Here is a 17,991-nt window from a genome sequence, read left to right on the forward strand (position 1 = left end):
AATTTGTGTAGCAGTACAAACCCATTATTTATTTTTTTAAATATTTTTTTTTTTTTTTTTTTATTATATAAGTATTTTTATGTTTATTTTTTTTTTTTTTTTTTTTTTTTTAGAAATTATTACTTTATTCCAGGACTCAGATTCTGGTCCTCTGTAAGAGCAGCCAATGCTCATTAATTAAAGAGTCATGTCTACACCCATCTAAGTCCCATTTCTCGTTTTAAATAATCAATGAATTAAATGTGTGTGTATGGATGCTTTGTCTGAATGCATGTCTGTGTACCATGTGCAGAGGCAAGAAGAGGACTTTAAATTCCCTGGAACTGGAATTAGGGACAGTTGTGAGTTATGTGGGTAGTGGGAATTGAAACCCAGTTCTCTGGAAGAACAACTGATGCTCTTAAACACTGAGCCATTGCTCCAGGCCCAAACTCATCTCTTTAAGCATCCTTAGTCGTTCTTTTGGCATGTGGGCTTGTAAGTTTTATATTAGAGCACTTTATATTCTTCACCTTTAAGTCATGTAATGGGGAAGAAAGAAGTGAAAATCATTTCACATTTAAGAGCAATGACAAAGAGTCTTTACATTGATTATTCCTGGCACACACAAAAACATCTTCTTTTTTTTTTTTTTTTTTTAATGGCACTGGGATTTGAAACCACAAACCTCATGACTGCTAGGTAAGTTCTCTCCCACTGAGTTATAGCTAGTGAGGGTGTGGGGAAAAGGGAACCTTTGTAGGCTCCTGGTGAGAATGTAAATTAGTCTAGCCACTATGACTGCCAGTATGGAATTTCCCCCAGAGAGCTGCAAGAAGAACCACCATATGACCCTGCATGTGGATGCAATGGAGTTTTAATCAGCCATAGGTAAGAATGAAATTATGTCAGTAGCTGAAAAATGGATATAAACAAAGATGATCTGATTAGGCAAAATCAGCTTGACAAATATCACATGTCTTGATCTTTGTTCTTATTTGTGAATCCTAGATTTTATACAGATACATAAATCTCATCTCTAAAAGAGAAGTGAGACTGTCTGGGAAAGAATGGGGATCAGGGGAAGAGAGAAAGGGGAAGGTAAGGGAGGGTGAATGTGGTCAAAATACATGCCATATTTGAATAAAGATATCTTTATGAAGCTCATCACTATGTGCAATGAATATGTCACTAAAAAGCAATTAAAATAGAAAAGTATTTAGGTATTTCTCCCAGAGAAGGCATCCTTCTGTTTTTAGAATGCTAAAAAGAAAATGATAATTCCACTGAAAAAGAAAATGTGAGGTTCTTCTTTAGGTTGTACATCAGCATAACATGTTGCTTCTTGTTTTCTTTGTCAAGTGGTGGGAGGAAAAAGAATGAGTAAATCAGGGGCTTGGGGGGGGGGGAATGAAGACACAGCAGGATCCCCGGTGCATTCGCAACACTCTGAGAAGGATGCGCGTATTTCAGAGAAAGGCAAATACACGGAAGTTCTGAGAATTCCACTTTCTTTTGTGTGGTGACATTTCCATCTTGTGGTCTTTGAGGGTATTCCCACCACAGGACTCTAGAGCTAACATGTGTGCGTTGTAGGCACGAGTGGGAAGCCCCTATCTACATACATTCTAAACGGCAGTAGAATTGAGCCAGAGCCAAGAAGCCAGGAATGGTCCACGCACAGGTAGGACTTTCCATTAACGAAAGAAGTTTATGCTCGGCAGGGAGCCAGCAAAAATGAGGAAGAAAAATTAAGAGAATGGAAGTACATGAGAGTCTGACTGGAAAAGATTAACACGAGAAACTGAATTCTGATAAAAAGTTCATGATGGATAGTGCTTAGAAATAAAACAGGGTCCTCCTTGGGTGTACCTCTCATGGGACATAGACGACTTGAGATGAGGAACAAAGATACCATGTCAACAGCTAATGAGAATCGAGATTTCTGCATCAAAAATTAATACAGGATTTGAAGAATGGTGGCTTCGAAGCAAAGAGTTGAGAGATGGCAGACACTGGGCTGCAAGCTAACCCTCGATGAGACCTTGTATATAGGTGTCAGGTTTCTACCTATTTAGGCCCTCATAATGACATCACTACTTGATGGTACATCTCCTGATAGTGAGAGACACGGCCAAGATCTTAGAGAGTCTGGAGGCTTCTGGGGCTCAACGGAGACTAATGATCCCAGAAGACGTGTCAGCTAGTGCCCATGCCATCCATCCTCCTCACTGGGGAGCCACATTCCAGTCCCCACCCACCCATCCTCTGTAACCTTTTTGAATTTAAAGCTACTGTAGAAGCTGCAAACAGTGACACCACCGGGGGAATAAGGAACAGAAAGACAGAGAAGGAATCACCTGTGGTGGGAACACCTCTGAGCTCTGCAGCAAGACTAGCCACAAAATTTCCTTTCCCCCTTTCTGCACAGGGCAATTTGGCTTGGGTTTTCTATTACATTACTAATGAGCTTGAATCATAACTATAGTCCCTCCCCTGACTCAAATTTAGCCCCAGTCATCTTACTTCCTAGTCTGGGAGAAGAGTTACTGGAAAGCCAAGTTTCCCACAGAAAAACTTCTTTCCCTCCCCCCTTACCCTGCTCCTGTCGCATTTTCAAGAGCCAAGGTCTTCCTTTCGTGGGCTATAGGTGTAAGGAGATATTTATCACCCAGATATTGGCATTTAATTCATCTTACTTAAAATTTTGCATTTGAAGCATGACTTCTGAGGTCTTCATTGTAGCTTAAGGCCTTTGGTAGAGGTTCAGTGTGAAGAGGAGGTTCAGGGCACCCCACAGAGATTAGAAACTTCTGTTGGCAGTGATGTCCAAGGGAGATTTTCTTATTCAAGGAGGGCTGGGAAGCATGAATCCTGACTTGTTTTATGAGCCTAGACAGTTACTCCTTACAAGTGCACGGGAGTTGCTACATTGACACATAAATTACATGCTTTTTGTTTCTTAGTATCTTTCCCTGAAAGGTTTGCTGTGGTGGTGCTGTATACAAAGTTGTTTTACTTCTAATTTTTGTCCACAGATTGGTTATGAGTATATTAAGATACCACAGCACAAGGGCTGTCAAAATAGCTCAGCCATTAAAATGCTTGCATGAAGACCTGGGTTCAGTTTCCAGCACGTATGTAAAGGCCAGACATGATGGTACATCTCTATGGTCATAGTATTGGAGGGAAGGAGGAAGAGGCAGAGACAGGAAGCTCACTGACTGTCAATGAGCTCCAGGTTTAGTGAGAGACCTTGTCTCAAAAATTAGGTGGTGAGCTACTGAAGACACCCAAGAGTTGATCGCGGATGTCTGCATGCATGTGACACACGTGGACACTCCCATATATGAGCATACACTCTCCACACACATTATTACTGTGATAGCCATATATTTGTTTATAGCTTGCAAGTTTGTGACTTGCTTTCTTATTTCATTTCATTTTTAAAAGAAACTTGTGTGGACAGCCAGTTAGACACAAGTTCATGTTACAAGGAACTGGCTATCACTTAGAGTCTTAGCTTGCCTAAGATCACAGCTAGCCTGGAGATGCTGAAGCTGGGTCATTTGATTTGGAGTCAAGGGGTACCTCATTCCATTCTTACGAAGTTTCTCTACTACATTCTGGAGCTGAGAAAAACATACAAAAGGTATAAGACAGTCTGATTGAAAAACCAGAGTTGACATGCAAGACACGAGTAGCCACACAGGATATAATCCAGACTTGATTGTTCCCTTCAGAAATTCGTGAGATGGCAAACATTGTGATGTCACTTCTATGTATAATTAAAACTCCTGGACACCTAAATGAATAAAACACCTGAAAGACCTTCACTTAAGTCCTGTTTTTTGTTGTTGTTGTTGTTTTTTTTTGTTTTTGTTTTTTTTTTTTTTTTTTTTTTTTTGTAGTTATGGCTAGTGTTTCCCTTTGAAACATTTACTGCTTTAGGTTTGGCATGCCTTCTTTTGTAAGCTGTGCAGCAAGTTCGTACTGAGCTGGCCAGCCAGCCAGTCCAGTATAGGTAGAGCAACCTACTGCAAACCCAGTGTCTGCACACAGCACCACTTTCCTCCCTGTAAGCATACGGAATGCAGTAGGTGTTAGACAAATGCTGGTTATTCACAAGGGAAAATATCTTTTACTCGGATGTTATTCAAGCCACACTAAACTAGTCCCCAGACACTTGAGGACTTTTAGGAGCAATGCTTTAGGTGTTCTGGATGTAGGACTAATTGACGGTTGAACTGCAACTTTCCAGCTACGGGTAATCAAACACCACCAGTTCTGTAGCAGTCGGTTTCTCAGACGTTTGAAAAGGTGTCATGAATCCAAAGTCCTACTTTGCTCTCATTTTGATATTGCAATTTTTGTAATCACCCGGATGACTAATCTCCGTTGTCTTAACTGATCACCCAGGAGATGGCGGCCTACCCCTGGGTGTGACCATGAATGTTCCTTTCGAGAGGATTAGCTGAGGGGGGAAGACTCACTCTGATGCTGGCACAATTACCCTGCCTGAAGGCCAGGAGAGAAAGGAAGAAGGGGAAGAGGAGGAAGAGGAAGAAGAGGAGGAAGAGAAGGATAGGAGGAGGGAGGAGGGGGGAGGAATAGCTAGTAGGTCTTTGTTCCCTGGTTGGCCAAGAAGTGAACAGTTCTCTTATGCCACATACCGTTATGGCTATGATGTCCTTCTCAAGCACATGGGACCAAATGTTCCATAGACTAGATCTTTGGAAACCATGAATCCAAATAAATCCTTTTTGAAGTTGGTCTCTCAGGTACTTTTGGGTCGCAGTGCCACAAAAGTAAATACTGTAGTCATCATGTTTCTTTTCTGTGCCACCCCAATTCTGCTTTATCACACACAGAGAACTACTAGCTAAGTGAGAGACTTACCTGCCAGGCCTCAACTTTCTTGATGTCTGCACAGGACCCATTGGTGAAAAGCCCTCTTCCAGGTAAGCAGGTGTAGATATCTTGCAGGGCATGCGCAATGGAGTAGACTGCTAAGTACACGTTGTAGGATATCCGTAAATGTTCGTAGTCCATGTAAGGGGTCTCGACACTGTTGATGTTTTCATCCCCTGTGCAGAGGGGTCGGAAAGCAGTGGAGCTATTGAGTAACCTGTTGCCACCTTCCTCGTGACTTCTGACGAAGGTGTCCACAGGTAAAGGTCCTTTTGCGCCGTCTTGCAGGTGGCAATTAAATGTTTCTTCCCAAAACTCTTTGGCAAAACCATTGTGGACAGACTTCCTGGGATGGACTTTCTGTAGGAATTCTCGGAAGCCTGGAATCTGTCCAGCCTTCAGGCCGAACCCAATGGTGCCCCCGACTACATGGAAGTACTCAGGCATAGCAATCAGGGAGGAACTGGCCCAGGCCTCACTGGCCAGCCAGATCCTGCCTGTGATGTTACGGCGCACAATCTCCTTGATGAGGGGTTCTAGGTCTGGGCCGCTGGAGAAAACGACAATGACCTTGGCTGTAGAGTTCTGGATCACTTCCACCACCTGCTGGATCTCTTCCTCATCAGAGTACTGGGAGATGAGCTCACTGAAGTCAATGCAGATGTCCCTCTCCTCGGCTTCCTCTCGGAACTTCTCAATGCCAGGCCTGCCATAGTCGTCGTCGGCTGCGATTGTGCCCACCCAGTTCCAACGGAAATACTCGATAATGTCAGCCATCGCCGTGGCCTGGTGTTCGTCGTTGGGAATGGTGCGGAGGAAGGACTTGAACTGGTTCTTATTGCTGAGGAGCCTGCTGGAGGACGCATAGCTCACCTAGGAAGAACCAAGAACTCAGAATGAGTGAGTGAGAGTGTGGTGCCGGGCCAGTCTCAAGGATTAAAGTAATGTCACTTATCAAACGTGTTCAACACGGGCAGGATGGAGGTGTTAGAAAAGTCAGGTAGTTCCACTCACTCCAACATGAACCCCCAAGCACCTGTTAGTTTATTTGGTGAACTTCCTAATTCCCAGTGCATGATTCTTAATGATGATGCTCTCAGAACTGCAAATAGCAATAGACTTAACCCCTTCCCAGGGGAATGTGCTAATCTCTGAAGGAGTCTTGTGCCTTCTAGGTTCCTTTGAGATGCCCCTCTGGTTATACTAGATCCATGTTCTCACTTGACACATGTTTTGCCTGTTGGGCTCAGGATCCAGTATGAACACTATAGCTTCCAGCTCACTGTAATGGAAGCTTTGAACATGATCCAATGTCTGGGAGAATCAACTTTCCTATAGTTGCAAACTTTAGGCTCTTCCAAGGAGGTTCCTCCTCTGACTCAGTTCATTTTATCTCTTCCCAATTCCCAACATACCTCTTCAACCTTCCTTGCTCTTTAGATAAAACTAACCCCAGTTACAGTATACTCCCAGAGCTGTTTAGCTTCTAGGCTCAGTTAAGTCAATCAAGCTTAGTAGTGTAAGCTCATTTATCCCACAGTTCAATAACAATAACGAACCTCACTAAATATCACCAGAAAAACACCTTTCCTTTTCCTGGCTTCTCGGGGCTTCAACTACCACCTAAACCCCCTTTCTTTGCTCAACTGCAGTTGATGACTAAGACTACTTGTCCAGATTCTGATGTGAGTCTCAGAGAGGCTGAAAGGGAGGCTTGGAGGAGGTACATTGTTAATAGGTCCCCGCTCTGCACTTTAGGCATCTCCACATTTGCTCATGGGTGTCCATCAGAGAGAGATTTTTTTTTTTTTTTGATGTTCAGAGATCACTGTTTACAGAACTCTGCAACTTTTTTTTTTTTTTTTTTAATATCACTGCACAGGAGATGGGCAATGGACTAGCTGACTAACACTAGCAGGAATCTCAGGCTCTCTTCTCCCTGGGACCCACTTAATGCCTGACAGTGTCAGAGAATCAATGCCCCTGGTTGGGCCCCTGGTAGCACCCCTGGGAGTCATCACAGCTCACCAGCTAGGGAGTCCCAAGGTACCAGAGCATTTCTTCTGATGAACAAACAGCTTTCCTCTTAATAGAGTCCTTCTGGGAACCGAAGTAGCATTTAACAGCCACTACTCTCTACTTCCCTAAGGCACCCTGGAATTTCTTCAGAAAACAGATCAACAGGGATGCTTTTCACACACTTTTTACTAATGGGAATAATTAGCTTCGTTTGGGCAATCTTTTAAAATACACATTTTTATTGATTTAGAGTCTTAATATGAAAAATATCCAAGATACTGGGCTATGAAAGATTCAATCAAATTTGCCAAAGGCAACTACTCTGCTAAGGGCTTTTATCTAGAGGCCATACTATGAAGGGACACTTTTTTAAAAAAAAAATCTGAATAATCCCCTCCTGGTTCCAGAGAAATTCAGGATCTAGGTGATTAGATGAAATGATTTGTGTTACTAATTTCTGAGAGCCTGTTTGGAGGTCTAAGCCGGGGAGCTCAGTTACTAGACTGACTGGACTTCCTCTATTGGGGGGGGGGGAGGTCCTCACTGACCCTGTGAGCAGGTTCAGGAAGAATGTACCTGGAGTGGTTGGGGAGGAAAGGGGTACCTGCCTAGCCAGCCAGATCAGCTGAATCAATGCCCATGATCAATGGGGTGATAGATGCCCTAGCCAGATCCACCATGATCAATGGAGTGATAGATGCCATAGCCAGATCCACCATGATCAATGGAGTGATAGATGTCCTAGCCAGATCCACCATGATCAATGGGGTGATAGATGCCATAGCCAGATCCACCATGATCAATGGGGTGATAGATGCCATAGCCAGATCCACCATGATCAATGGGGTGATAGATGCCATAGCCAGATCCATGTTGTTAATTTTTGAAAGTTTTGTTTGTAGATAAAAAAAGAAAGAGAGAGAGAGAGAGAGAGAGAGAGAGAGAGAGAGAGAGAGAGAGAAAGGAAGGAAGGAAGAAAGAAAGAAAGAGAAAGTGGCTTCAGAGTTAGGGATTTGCACTGACATTTGCCCATCATTGCTCACTTCTTTATTTACTTTTGAAAAATGGACCAAAAATGTTTATAAAAGGATATAAATTAAAACTCATAACTCATACTGTTTCCTGTGGATAATATTCTCTTAATGTACTTAATATAATATTTGACCTATTTTCAAAAGACAACCTATAAAGCCAAGCAAATGTCACTCAGTGTCCTCCCAAAACAAAAAGCCTTTAAAAACGTATCAAACTTTCCTTGACAGAGGGGGAAAACAACGTGGAAAATTCAGACCACCCTCTGGCCAGTTTCTCCCAGACGGTCTTTTTGTTGCATCCACTTGGTGGCATGATGGACATATAAGTAAAAGCCCTGGGCTTGCAGAGGGCTACCCACAGAGCAGTGTTTTCTAGCCCTGCAGTGCAATCCACTGGGGAAGGATCGAAGTTCCAGGCGGGCTGCATCCTAGCCTGTTAGGTCATGAGCTCTGCAGGGCTGACTCAAGCAGCTCCCTCAGTGATTCTAAGTTCTAACACCTGCTGCAGATTGACTACTAACCATCACCTGGATCCTAGTCATTCTCTTTACCCTCTTCCTCATCATTACTATTATTTTGTTGGTTATTTCTTTTGAGACAGTGTTTCTCTATGTTGTCAGTGTGCTGCATGTTTCAATCTGGCAGGCAGACTCTGCAGCATTACTTTAAATGCATCATGAAGGTAAGTTGAGGCAGAGAGTATCACTTTGTAGCCCGCCTACACTGTAGAGCAGTCTGATCTCAAATTCACAGAGTTCCACCTGTGGGTGGAGTACCACCACACCCAGGCAGCTGCAAGTCTCCTTACCGCTTTAATCAATCATATTCTTGTCTTCTAGCCCTGCAGAAGTGAAGCTCTCCCCTCCCGTTCTTCACCAGATGTCATTTCCTTCTTCTACCGCTGGGCTGACAACTCACCTTCACGGTGCTTTTAAAATACTGTTCACTGTCTACCAGATTTAAACACGCCTAGCATATTGACTAATGCCGACTGGGTCAGAGCGTTTTGGTAAAAACATGACAGAGCCAGGGCTTTCCTGTGTGGAACAACTTTACTTCCTGGAAGCGTAAGACAAGAATGCATCTGTTGTTATGAGTCTGCAAAAGGATTCAGGCTCTCAGCAAAGAAGCAGACGTTTTGCAACAAGAGAAATGGGAATTTATTTATATGAATTTTGAATATTGTTTTGAATATTAAACATTGAAAAAAAATTGAACTCTTGGTCCTTAATTTAATTTACAACTGAAGGCCATATCACGACCAAGCTGATTCTATTTCTTATCCAGAGACATTTAAGCTACTTGCAATTTTCACTGTGACAAAGTGATGTAATAGATCTGTAGTTATTAATCCAAAGAAAGGTTGACTTGATAGGCCATAGTGCTAAAGGGAGAAATCAGGCAATAAAATGGCATTTAGAGGTTGCTGTTGTTTGGTGTGGGGGAAGTGGAATACAACTCTGAACCAACGCATATAAACGACTTGCTTTGGTGACTGATTAGTGTTTGAAAATGCACCCACCTCCCGCCTAGGCTGAGTTCCTGCAGGATGGAGACTGTTCATATACATTCTGTCAATATTTGCTGGGGGATATTAAGGTCTGCTCCATTTCAGACACAGTGATTAAGCTCCTCTATTATGGGGAAGCAGGCTTTATTTCCCCCTGAATGAAAGCTGAAAATAGGGAAAAAGAGACCTTGAGGAAAAAAGAATAAGGGGGCCGATATTTTGAGTTATGCTGAAAAGAATATTGGAAGAACAGTGATGGTCTCATTGACACAAAGGTCTCAGAGATCCCAAGTGCTCCTGATACAGTGCCCGACTACCTTCGTGTCTACTGAAAGACTCAGAGAATACTGCTAGCACGCCACTCTTCAAACCTGCTTCTCCTGCTCCCTGAGTCTGTTGCCCATCGAAGGAGACGTCACTTGGGTGGAGGATAGCTCAGAGGTTAAATGGTTGAACAGTAGTTTCAGAGAACCTGAGTTCGGTTCCCAGGACCTGTGCTGGGTGGCTCACAACCACCTGCAACTCCAGCTCCGGGAGATCTGACACCTTTGACCTCTGCAGGCATCTGCACTTGTGCACATATTTAAACACACACCTAATTTAAAGTAATAAAATTAAGTCTTAGGAAGGAAGGTCGCATTACCTGGGGGATATAGAAAAGTCCCAGCAGGTTGGCTACTGCTGTGGAGACCCCGGAGCCGGTTGCTCCCACCACCGCGATGGTTGACGGGATGTGCTCGGAGCAGTTGCAGAACTCATCCAGGTTCAAGGAATCGATTTTGTTCTGGGCAACAAAACTCAAGGTGGCCTCCAGAGCCTTGGAGACGGTGTTACAGGTGTCGAATATCCTATATCCCAGCGTCATGTTGGGAAGAAGGGCGGGGCTGCTGTTTATCTCCTCTATGGCAAAGATCATGGCTTGTAACCATCGGAATCCACGGAAGTTATACCTGGAAGAAAGACATGGGCGTGGTGGAAGACCCTGTTAGAGTGAGGGCCGGCAGAGCTGGGCTTGAGTCTTGGCTCTATCACCTACCCTTCAGGTTTGTGATGTGCCCTTGAGGGTCAAGGTCCTCCATGTAAACACAGGAACAACAATTTCCTATTAGGCTACCTTTGAAGATGTCAGGAGATTGGTAAAAGTCAGCACAGTACATTCCCTTTGAATTAGGGAACAATAATAAAATTATTGTTATCGGTATTTAGTTGAATAGTTTATTGCTGCATTCTCTAGCATAAACTTTGCAGTAGCTGGTGTGAGGGTGTGAAGGTGTGAACGGAAGGCATGACTAGGTGCGGTGGTACATGCCTGTGTGCTATATAATTATCAGGCTGGAGTGGAAGGTTGTGAGTTTGAGGCCAGTCCTGGGCTACATAGCAAGTCTCCCACCACCCGCCCCCCCACACACACACAAAGCACCAGGGGACTGTAAATAGATGAGGATGTTAATATGTGGGAACCTAAAAATAACCTCAGATTTGCAGATTTGTCACAAATTTAGATTGTGACATTCCTGGAGGTTAAAAGCAGAAAGTGAGATGATCCTTTTGTAGATAAATATCAAGTATTTAAAGAACTGCAAATAGGAGGGGCAGGAGATGCCTTAAGAATTCTATGTGTTGGGCTAATTTATAATTTTTGCTTTAAAAAAATGACTATTGCTGCTTTTTAGAAGAACATTATTTTAAGTATATATATATATATATATATATATATATATATATATATATATATAATCAATAGTGTCAGTTTTCTTCCTGGCTTGGGATGATGAAGGCTGGATAAATGTGCTGACTCAGCAGACCGGGGTCCGGCAGAAAAGCCATCAAGAAAAGCAGCCTCCTCCTCCTCTGTGTTGTGGGCCCAACTCAAACTCAGCGACAGGAGGGGAGATCTGTCCCATTGTGTTCTACCGTATAGTCAGGTTTCCAGAACTCTTAGTCTAACCTTGGATGTAAAAATTTCCATATCACTTTGTGTTTCTTTCAACACATAGTTGTTTCAAACATGTAAGATTATTGGGAGATACTAGATTATTTTTTAAAATATTAATTAAATGTTACTTTTATTAAAAACCACTGCTCAACTGGTTCTGCTCTCGTTAACACATTTTCAGGGCAAGCATTTTGTTCGTTCGCAAGGCTGTTCTGTAAGGAGCAACATGGGCAGCGCTTGTCCACCTGGGTCATATGAAGCAATCTTACACTTAGTTTTTTTTTGTTTTTTTTTCCATATTCATGAGAAAAATGTCCCTGGCTGTCCTTATGAACAGAAATACAGTTTTGTTGGGATAATGTTGACCTTCACTTTCCAGCTATCATGAAGTTCAAGGCGAAGTCTGGGCCCCTTCTAGAAGCTCTGGGGTGCAGAGGGAAAGCAGCGCTCCCCGAGAAGCTGAGTCCTACGTAATAGGAGCTCATGACCTCTGAGCTTCTCCTGTCTAAGTGAGGTGACCACATCCCGTTATGGAGCTGTCTGTGTCTGGATGCCACGTTCTAAAGGGGCCACAATCAAAGAGGGAGCACCAGGTGGGGGCAAGCAGAATCGTGAGAGGTTAAAAAGCCACCCAGGAGAGGGGCTGATAAGAAAACTGAGGCTGTTGGCTCGAAGAAGAAAAGATTTGGAGGGGCATGTTAGCTGCCTTCTGGTGTCCTGAGAGGCCACAGGATACCTAAGTATTCTGTGATGTCCTATCTGTGCCAGGTATGCTCTCTGTGTACGCCAGCGTCAGCGTGGATAGTGTCAGGGAGTAGGGCACAGGAAGGGGGTTTAGCTTCTTATGGGAAAGACATTTAACAGAAATAGTTTCGGAATGTAGTGGGCTGTATTTAGAAAGCTCTTGCTTGGGTCTTAGAGGCTTCTTTCGACTCTAAATGCCTCTATTAAAGAGGAACAACAACAAAAGGGGAAAAGCAGCCAAGCCCCATGGGTCACTGGGGCACACAGGTCAGAGACAAATTTACTACAAACATTTATGAGCTAAAATGAACTTCCGTCCATACCTGTTTAATTAGTCCATTGGTGAATGGAGAAATTAATTAATACTGCAGCGTTGAGGATTGAACACAAGTGCATTCTAGGAAGAGCTGTATTCTAGGCTAAGTTCCCAGCCTTATTTATTTATTTATTAATTTATTTACTATCTGTGTTTTGAGACAAGGTCCTACTACTGAGACAGGGTCTTGTGTATAACCTGGAACTCTGAATCCTCCCGGGTCCGTGTTGGGGTCGCAGGATGTACCACCCTGCTCAGCTCCACTCCCTCTTGGACTTGAATTGGGCAACACTACTGCCAGATGCTGACACTACATGAACAGCAGTGCTCTGGCTACCAAATTACTGGCCTTTGACAGACCTGGTGTTTTCTATACCATACCCTTGGGGTTTTGCTTTTTTGGAAAATAGCATTCTTTAAGGAAAGAAAAGGCGGGATCAATAAGCCTTAGCATGATAACCAGTTGTTTTGAAAAAGAGAGAAATGGTTTTTAATGTCCCTTTGGGTCCCATGCAGCTTTTTCTGTACCCACTTAAAGATGAAGATACTCTCAATCCATCCTTTCCTTACCTAATGCACTCCACAGACTCTGGTCTTGACTTCAGGTCTTGATCTTTAGCTGCTACTCCAAAATGGATAGGAAAGAGTCCCCCTAGGATAATGTCCCCCTTCTTTTGGGCTCGCTGGTCGGGCCCATAGGCAGAGGAGTGCCAGGCGAGAGCCAAGAGGGCCAAACAGCAGCCGTACCATGCCATGGCTCTGCCTTCTCTCCAGGGGACAGTTAAAGGTGTTAGTGGTTTGGGGGCCTGAGACCTCCACGCCCCTCAGTGTGGTTCACACCTTCTGATGGGGATACATGTCTACAGAATGGTTAATGACAGAACAGAAGTGATGGCCTTTGTGTGTCCATTTCTGCCTTCTCTGCTGCAGAGGTGTAGGGTGGTTGGTCCTCGAGTCCTGAGAAGCGACATCATGTAGAGACTGCCCAAGATGTTTTCTAAAAGAGACAAAGTGGATTCAGCTAAACCTATGTATAGTACAATGACGGGGGTAGCTGGGAGTTTCCATTTAGAGGGGCTCAGGGGTGACAGGTTGGGAAGCATGGCTTAGAATCACAATTTTACGGCACCACATGTAAGATATGGAAAACTTTAGTTGCCCATATTGCAGAAGGACCATATTCAATTCCGAGAGGCAATGTTCTAAAGAGGCCATCAACATGCGCAGCCTGCTCTGTGGCTGCTGCCTGTAAATCAGTCATCGCATGAACTGCATGTGGAAATGTCCCAGAAGTAGTTGCTCCTTCAGTTAAAATACCAACAGTGCTTTATTTACCCATGTGCTCCTATAGCAAACTCAGAACAAATTTCATTTAAGTTTAAATCTGACTTCGAACCAAGCAAAAATGTCAGAAAAGATCATCCATTCTTCATTTATTTTGATAGCCCCGTCCCCTTTTAGTGAAAGTCTGTATTTCCAGTTGGTAATGTAATGGTTTACAAGGCTTTTAATGAACATTAAGATGAATGTAACATTTTAAATGGTGAGTTGCAACATAGTGGGACATGCAATGAAATGTGAGGGATCCTGGAAATTTTGACAAGGTCCAGCAAGATGGCTATTTGAGTAAAAGTGCTTGCTACACAAGCTGATGACCTGAGGGTCTGAGTTCCATTACTGAAAGGGGAGGCTGGACCCTTAAATGTTGTCCTTTGATCTTAATATGTGCACAGTGGCAAACACTACCCCCTGAGCCCCCATACATATTAAAGATTTTTCTGGAGAAGCATCGGCTACACATTAATTCTAAATCAAATGCACGATGAATCTGAGGTGCTCCTGGCAGTGCTTAGCCGGCTGCATCATGTGATTTTACCACCACTTTGCTTCTGAACACACATGTACTTTGGTACTAGCCCGCCGTCACACTGGGTGACAAATTAATGATTCCGGAAATGCCTTAGCTTGGATTCAAGACAATTGTGAGTATGAACTGCAGTGTTTTGTTGAACACACAAAGTTTTCTGCTCTTAAACAAACATAATGGCTTAGTTACAGATAGCAGACATTTTCTATTTCCCTATTGCCGCTGGTTGGCATGTGTTGAAACATTGTATTTTCATGTTGTATTACATCTGAAGGTTTGATTTTTCAACTTTGTCACTTGAGTTGCTGATTTGAATGCTTTGAAAAAGTAAAAACCATCCAATGGATTTTGGCTTGGGTGGGATTGGGGCAGATTTTCAACAATTTGAACTCCTGACAATGTTGAAGATGAAGCATAATTTTTAGCTGAGATTTATTTATGTAAACATAAACACATTCAAATCAGTAGGCAAATTTGCTGTTGCCTTTAATAAATGTTAAAATTATATGCGTACTAAATGTCCTATAGTGTTTTTTTTTCTTTTTTTCTTTTTTTTTTAAATACAAGGTCTCTCTGTAGGCCTAGCTGGCCTGAAACTTTCTATGTAGACCAGGCTAGCCTCAGACTCTTTGAGATCTACCTACGTCTGTTCCAAGTGCTGGGATCAAAGGTGTGCACTACTATGCCTAACTCCTAGTCAGCTTTAATTGTCAACTTGACATAGCCTAGAGTTATTTGAGAAAAAAAAGTCTTGCTTTAGAAATTGGCTATACTGGCTAGTTTTGTGTCAACTAGACACAGCTGGAGTTATCACAGAGAAAGGAGCTTTAGTTGGGTAAATGCCCCCATGAGATCCAGCTGTGGGGCATTTTCTCAATTAGTGATCAAGGGGGAGAGGACCCTTGTGGGTGGGACCATCTCTGGGCTGGTAGTCTTGGNTTCTATAAGAGAGCAGGCTGAGCAAGCCAGGGGAGGCAAGCCAGTAAAGAACATCCCTCCATGGCTTCTGCATCAGCTCCTGCTTTCTGACCTGTTTGAGTTCCAGTCCTGCATCCTTTGGTGATCAACAGCAGTATGGAAATGTAAGCCGAATAAACCCTTTCCTCTCCAACTTGCTTCTTGGTCATGATGTTTGTGCAGGAATAGAAACCGTAAGACATTGGCTATATAAGGTTTCCCTGTAGGAATATCTTTGAGAGACTGTCTTTTATTGATCAAAACAGGATGGCCCAGTCCCCTGTGAATGGCACAGTTCTTAGGTTGGTGGTTCTGGGCTGTACAGGAAAGTCAGCTAATTATGGGCCTCTAAGGGAACTTGCATGCAGTACCCTTCCTGGTTTCTGTTCCAGGTTCCTGGCCTTGATCTCCCCCAGTGAAGGACTTTGACCTTCAAATGTAAGATGAAATAAACCCTTTCTTCTTTTAAGTCTCTGTCTCTGTCTCTGTCTTCCTCCCTCCCTCCCTCCCTCTTTCTTTCAAGGCAGGGTCTTACTGTATAGCTCTGGCTGTCCTGGAACTCACTCTGTAGACCATGCTGGCCTCAAACTCAAAGATCACCTGACTCTTCCTGAATGCTGGGACTAAAGACATGCACTACCACCACCTGCCTCTCTAAGCTGCTTTTAGCCAGATTTTTTTAAAAGTCGCAGCAACAGAATGAAACAAAAAACAGTAAATAATTGCTTTAGATACCTTCCTTTCCGATTCATTATCAGTAAAGATTTTATTTGTGTGACTATTTTATATGTCTATATAACTAAGGCCATATCTTTTTTTTTTTTTTTTTTTCAGAAAAGAGTGGGGATGAGTGAGGATTCTGGTAAATTCTGGATCAACCCCTGGCTCTGGGGAAGCCTTTCTGCTGTGACCTCAGCAGCCTGCTAAGGTGCCTGGGCTGTGTCCATCCCAGACCCCACACCCCAGAGGCCTCCTGGGAATACTGATTGCTTTTCTATGTTGGCTCCATATCATCTTTCTCAAGTTCAGGGCCAAGGACTTCGCTGTCAGCTGGACATCTTCATGTGGATCACCCTCCTGAGCCGTTCCATATTAACAAGCCCTAAACGCCCCTCCTCCAAAACTTGCTCCTCCTTGATTGTTTCCTATTACAGAAAATTATTTGGGACCTACCACGAAACAAGCTTTTTCCTTGCCCCTCTCACCATCATGATCACTGCAGAATCTTCTTTCTAAATATCCCGGAAATCTACCCAATTCTCCCTATTTTCAAGGGCATCTAAAGACTTTTTTTTTTTAACCTGAACTTACACATTTCTTCCTGACTTGCCTTCCCACTGTGAGGGAATCTTTATTTTCATTGTTTACATTCTTTAGCTTTTGAAACAGGTCTTGCTAGGTAGTGCAGATTGGCCTAGAACTTGCTATGTAGCCCAGGCCTTCCTTCAACTTGAGATTGTCCTGCCTCCCTCAGCCTCAAGGTTTATAGGCATGCACCACCACTCTCAGACCCACTTTCAGTGTCGGCGCTGCAGGCTTTCACAGTTAGCCCTGGCTTTGACTGTGTTTCTACAGTCCCAGTGTGGGACTCTGGGTGAGTTGCTGGATCTCTGTGAAGTCAGTAATACAAAGCATGGAGAAACATCAGTACATGTAAACCTCTAGACATGGCTAGCTGTGACAAGCCTCTTTCTTGGAAGTTTTTGTATTATACAAGGACACATAAAGGCATGTTCATACAGGTATAGGATATACTCTGAGCACAGTCTGTCAGTCCTTATACCCTGCCTGATACTTGTCTCTTCTCCGCCTCCTCCCATTGACTCCTTTTGTTCCCAGTTTTACTTCCGCTTCTGTGTCACTTGCACATACATGACTTTATGTGTGCCTTAATATGTGTATGTCCAACTGCACCCATTTCCCCGCCAATGATATAACTTTACTTTTCTTTCCTTTAAAAATATTTTAAAATTTTAAGTTGATGAGAATGAGCATTTCTGTGAATGTATGGGTTGTTTGTGTGTGTGTGAGTGTGTGTGGTGTATGTTTGTGTGAGTGCATGTGTAAGTGTATATGGTATATGTGTGTGTTTGTGTAAGAATATCTATGTCTGTGTGTATTTGTGTATGTGTGTGTGGTGTTTGTGTGTATGTGGTGTTTGTGTGTATGTAGTGTGTGTTTGTGTGAGTGTATGTGGTATGTGTGTGTGTTTGTGTAAGTATATCTATGTCTGTATGTATTTCTGTATGTGCGTGTGGTGTTTGTGTACATGTGGTGTGTGTTTGTGTGAGTGTATGTGGTGTGTGTGTTTGTGTGAATATATGTGGTGTCTATGTCTGTGTATATATGTATTTGTGGTGTGTGTGAGAGTATGTGGTATATATGGGTGTGCATGTGAGTATATGTGGTGTCTATGTCTGTGTACATATGTATTTGTGGTGTGTGTGAGAGTATGTGGTGTATATGTGTGTCTGTGTGAATGTATGTGTGTCTATTTGTGTGTTTGTGTGTGTATCCATGTGTGAATGTGTGTCCAGGAAGGCCAGAAATTGGATGTTGACTTCCCTGGAACTGAACAATAAGCAGTGTGAGCTGCCCAGCTGGGGAGCTTGCTACCAAGTCTCAGGTCCTCTGCAAGCTTGGGAGGCATTCCAAACTGCTGCAACATCTCTCCAGCCCCTGACTTCATCCTTTTTGTACCAAACCACATTTCTAGGT

General features: G+C 43.2%; 1 protein-coding gene across 5 annotated transcripts in view; it reads right to left on the reverse strand.

Annotated features, from left to right (window-relative positions):
• Casr (calcium sensing receptor) overlaps positions 1-17,991 on the reverse strand; it is a 71,863-nt gene that overhangs the window by 14,533 nt on the left and 39,339 nt on the right. For 4 of the 5 annotated variants that reach the window (XM_029544842.1, XM_029544841.1, XM_029544843.1 and 1 more), the window contains exons 2-4: positions 13,020-13,446; positions 10,097-10,403; positions 4,879-5,763 (exon numbers count right to left, since the gene is read on the reverse strand). In XM_029544842.1, coding sequence (XP_029400702.1) covers positions 4,879-5,763; positions 10,097-10,403; positions 13,020-13,204 — 1,377 coding nt within the window. In that variant the 5' untranslated portion in view covers positions 13,205-13,446. The remainder of the gene's footprint in view (positions 1-4,878; positions 5,764-10,096; positions 10,404-13,019; positions 13,447-17,991) is intronic. The other variant, XM_029544844.1, reaches the window with a different exon arrangement.

The sequence above is a fragment of the Mus pahari genome, chromosome 12 (assembly GCF_900095145.1).
Source record: "Mus pahari chromosome 12, PAHARI_EIJ_v1.1, whole genome shotgun sequence".
Taxonomy (NCBI): Eukaryota; Metazoa; Chordata; class Mammalia; order Rodentia; family Muridae; genus Mus; species Mus pahari.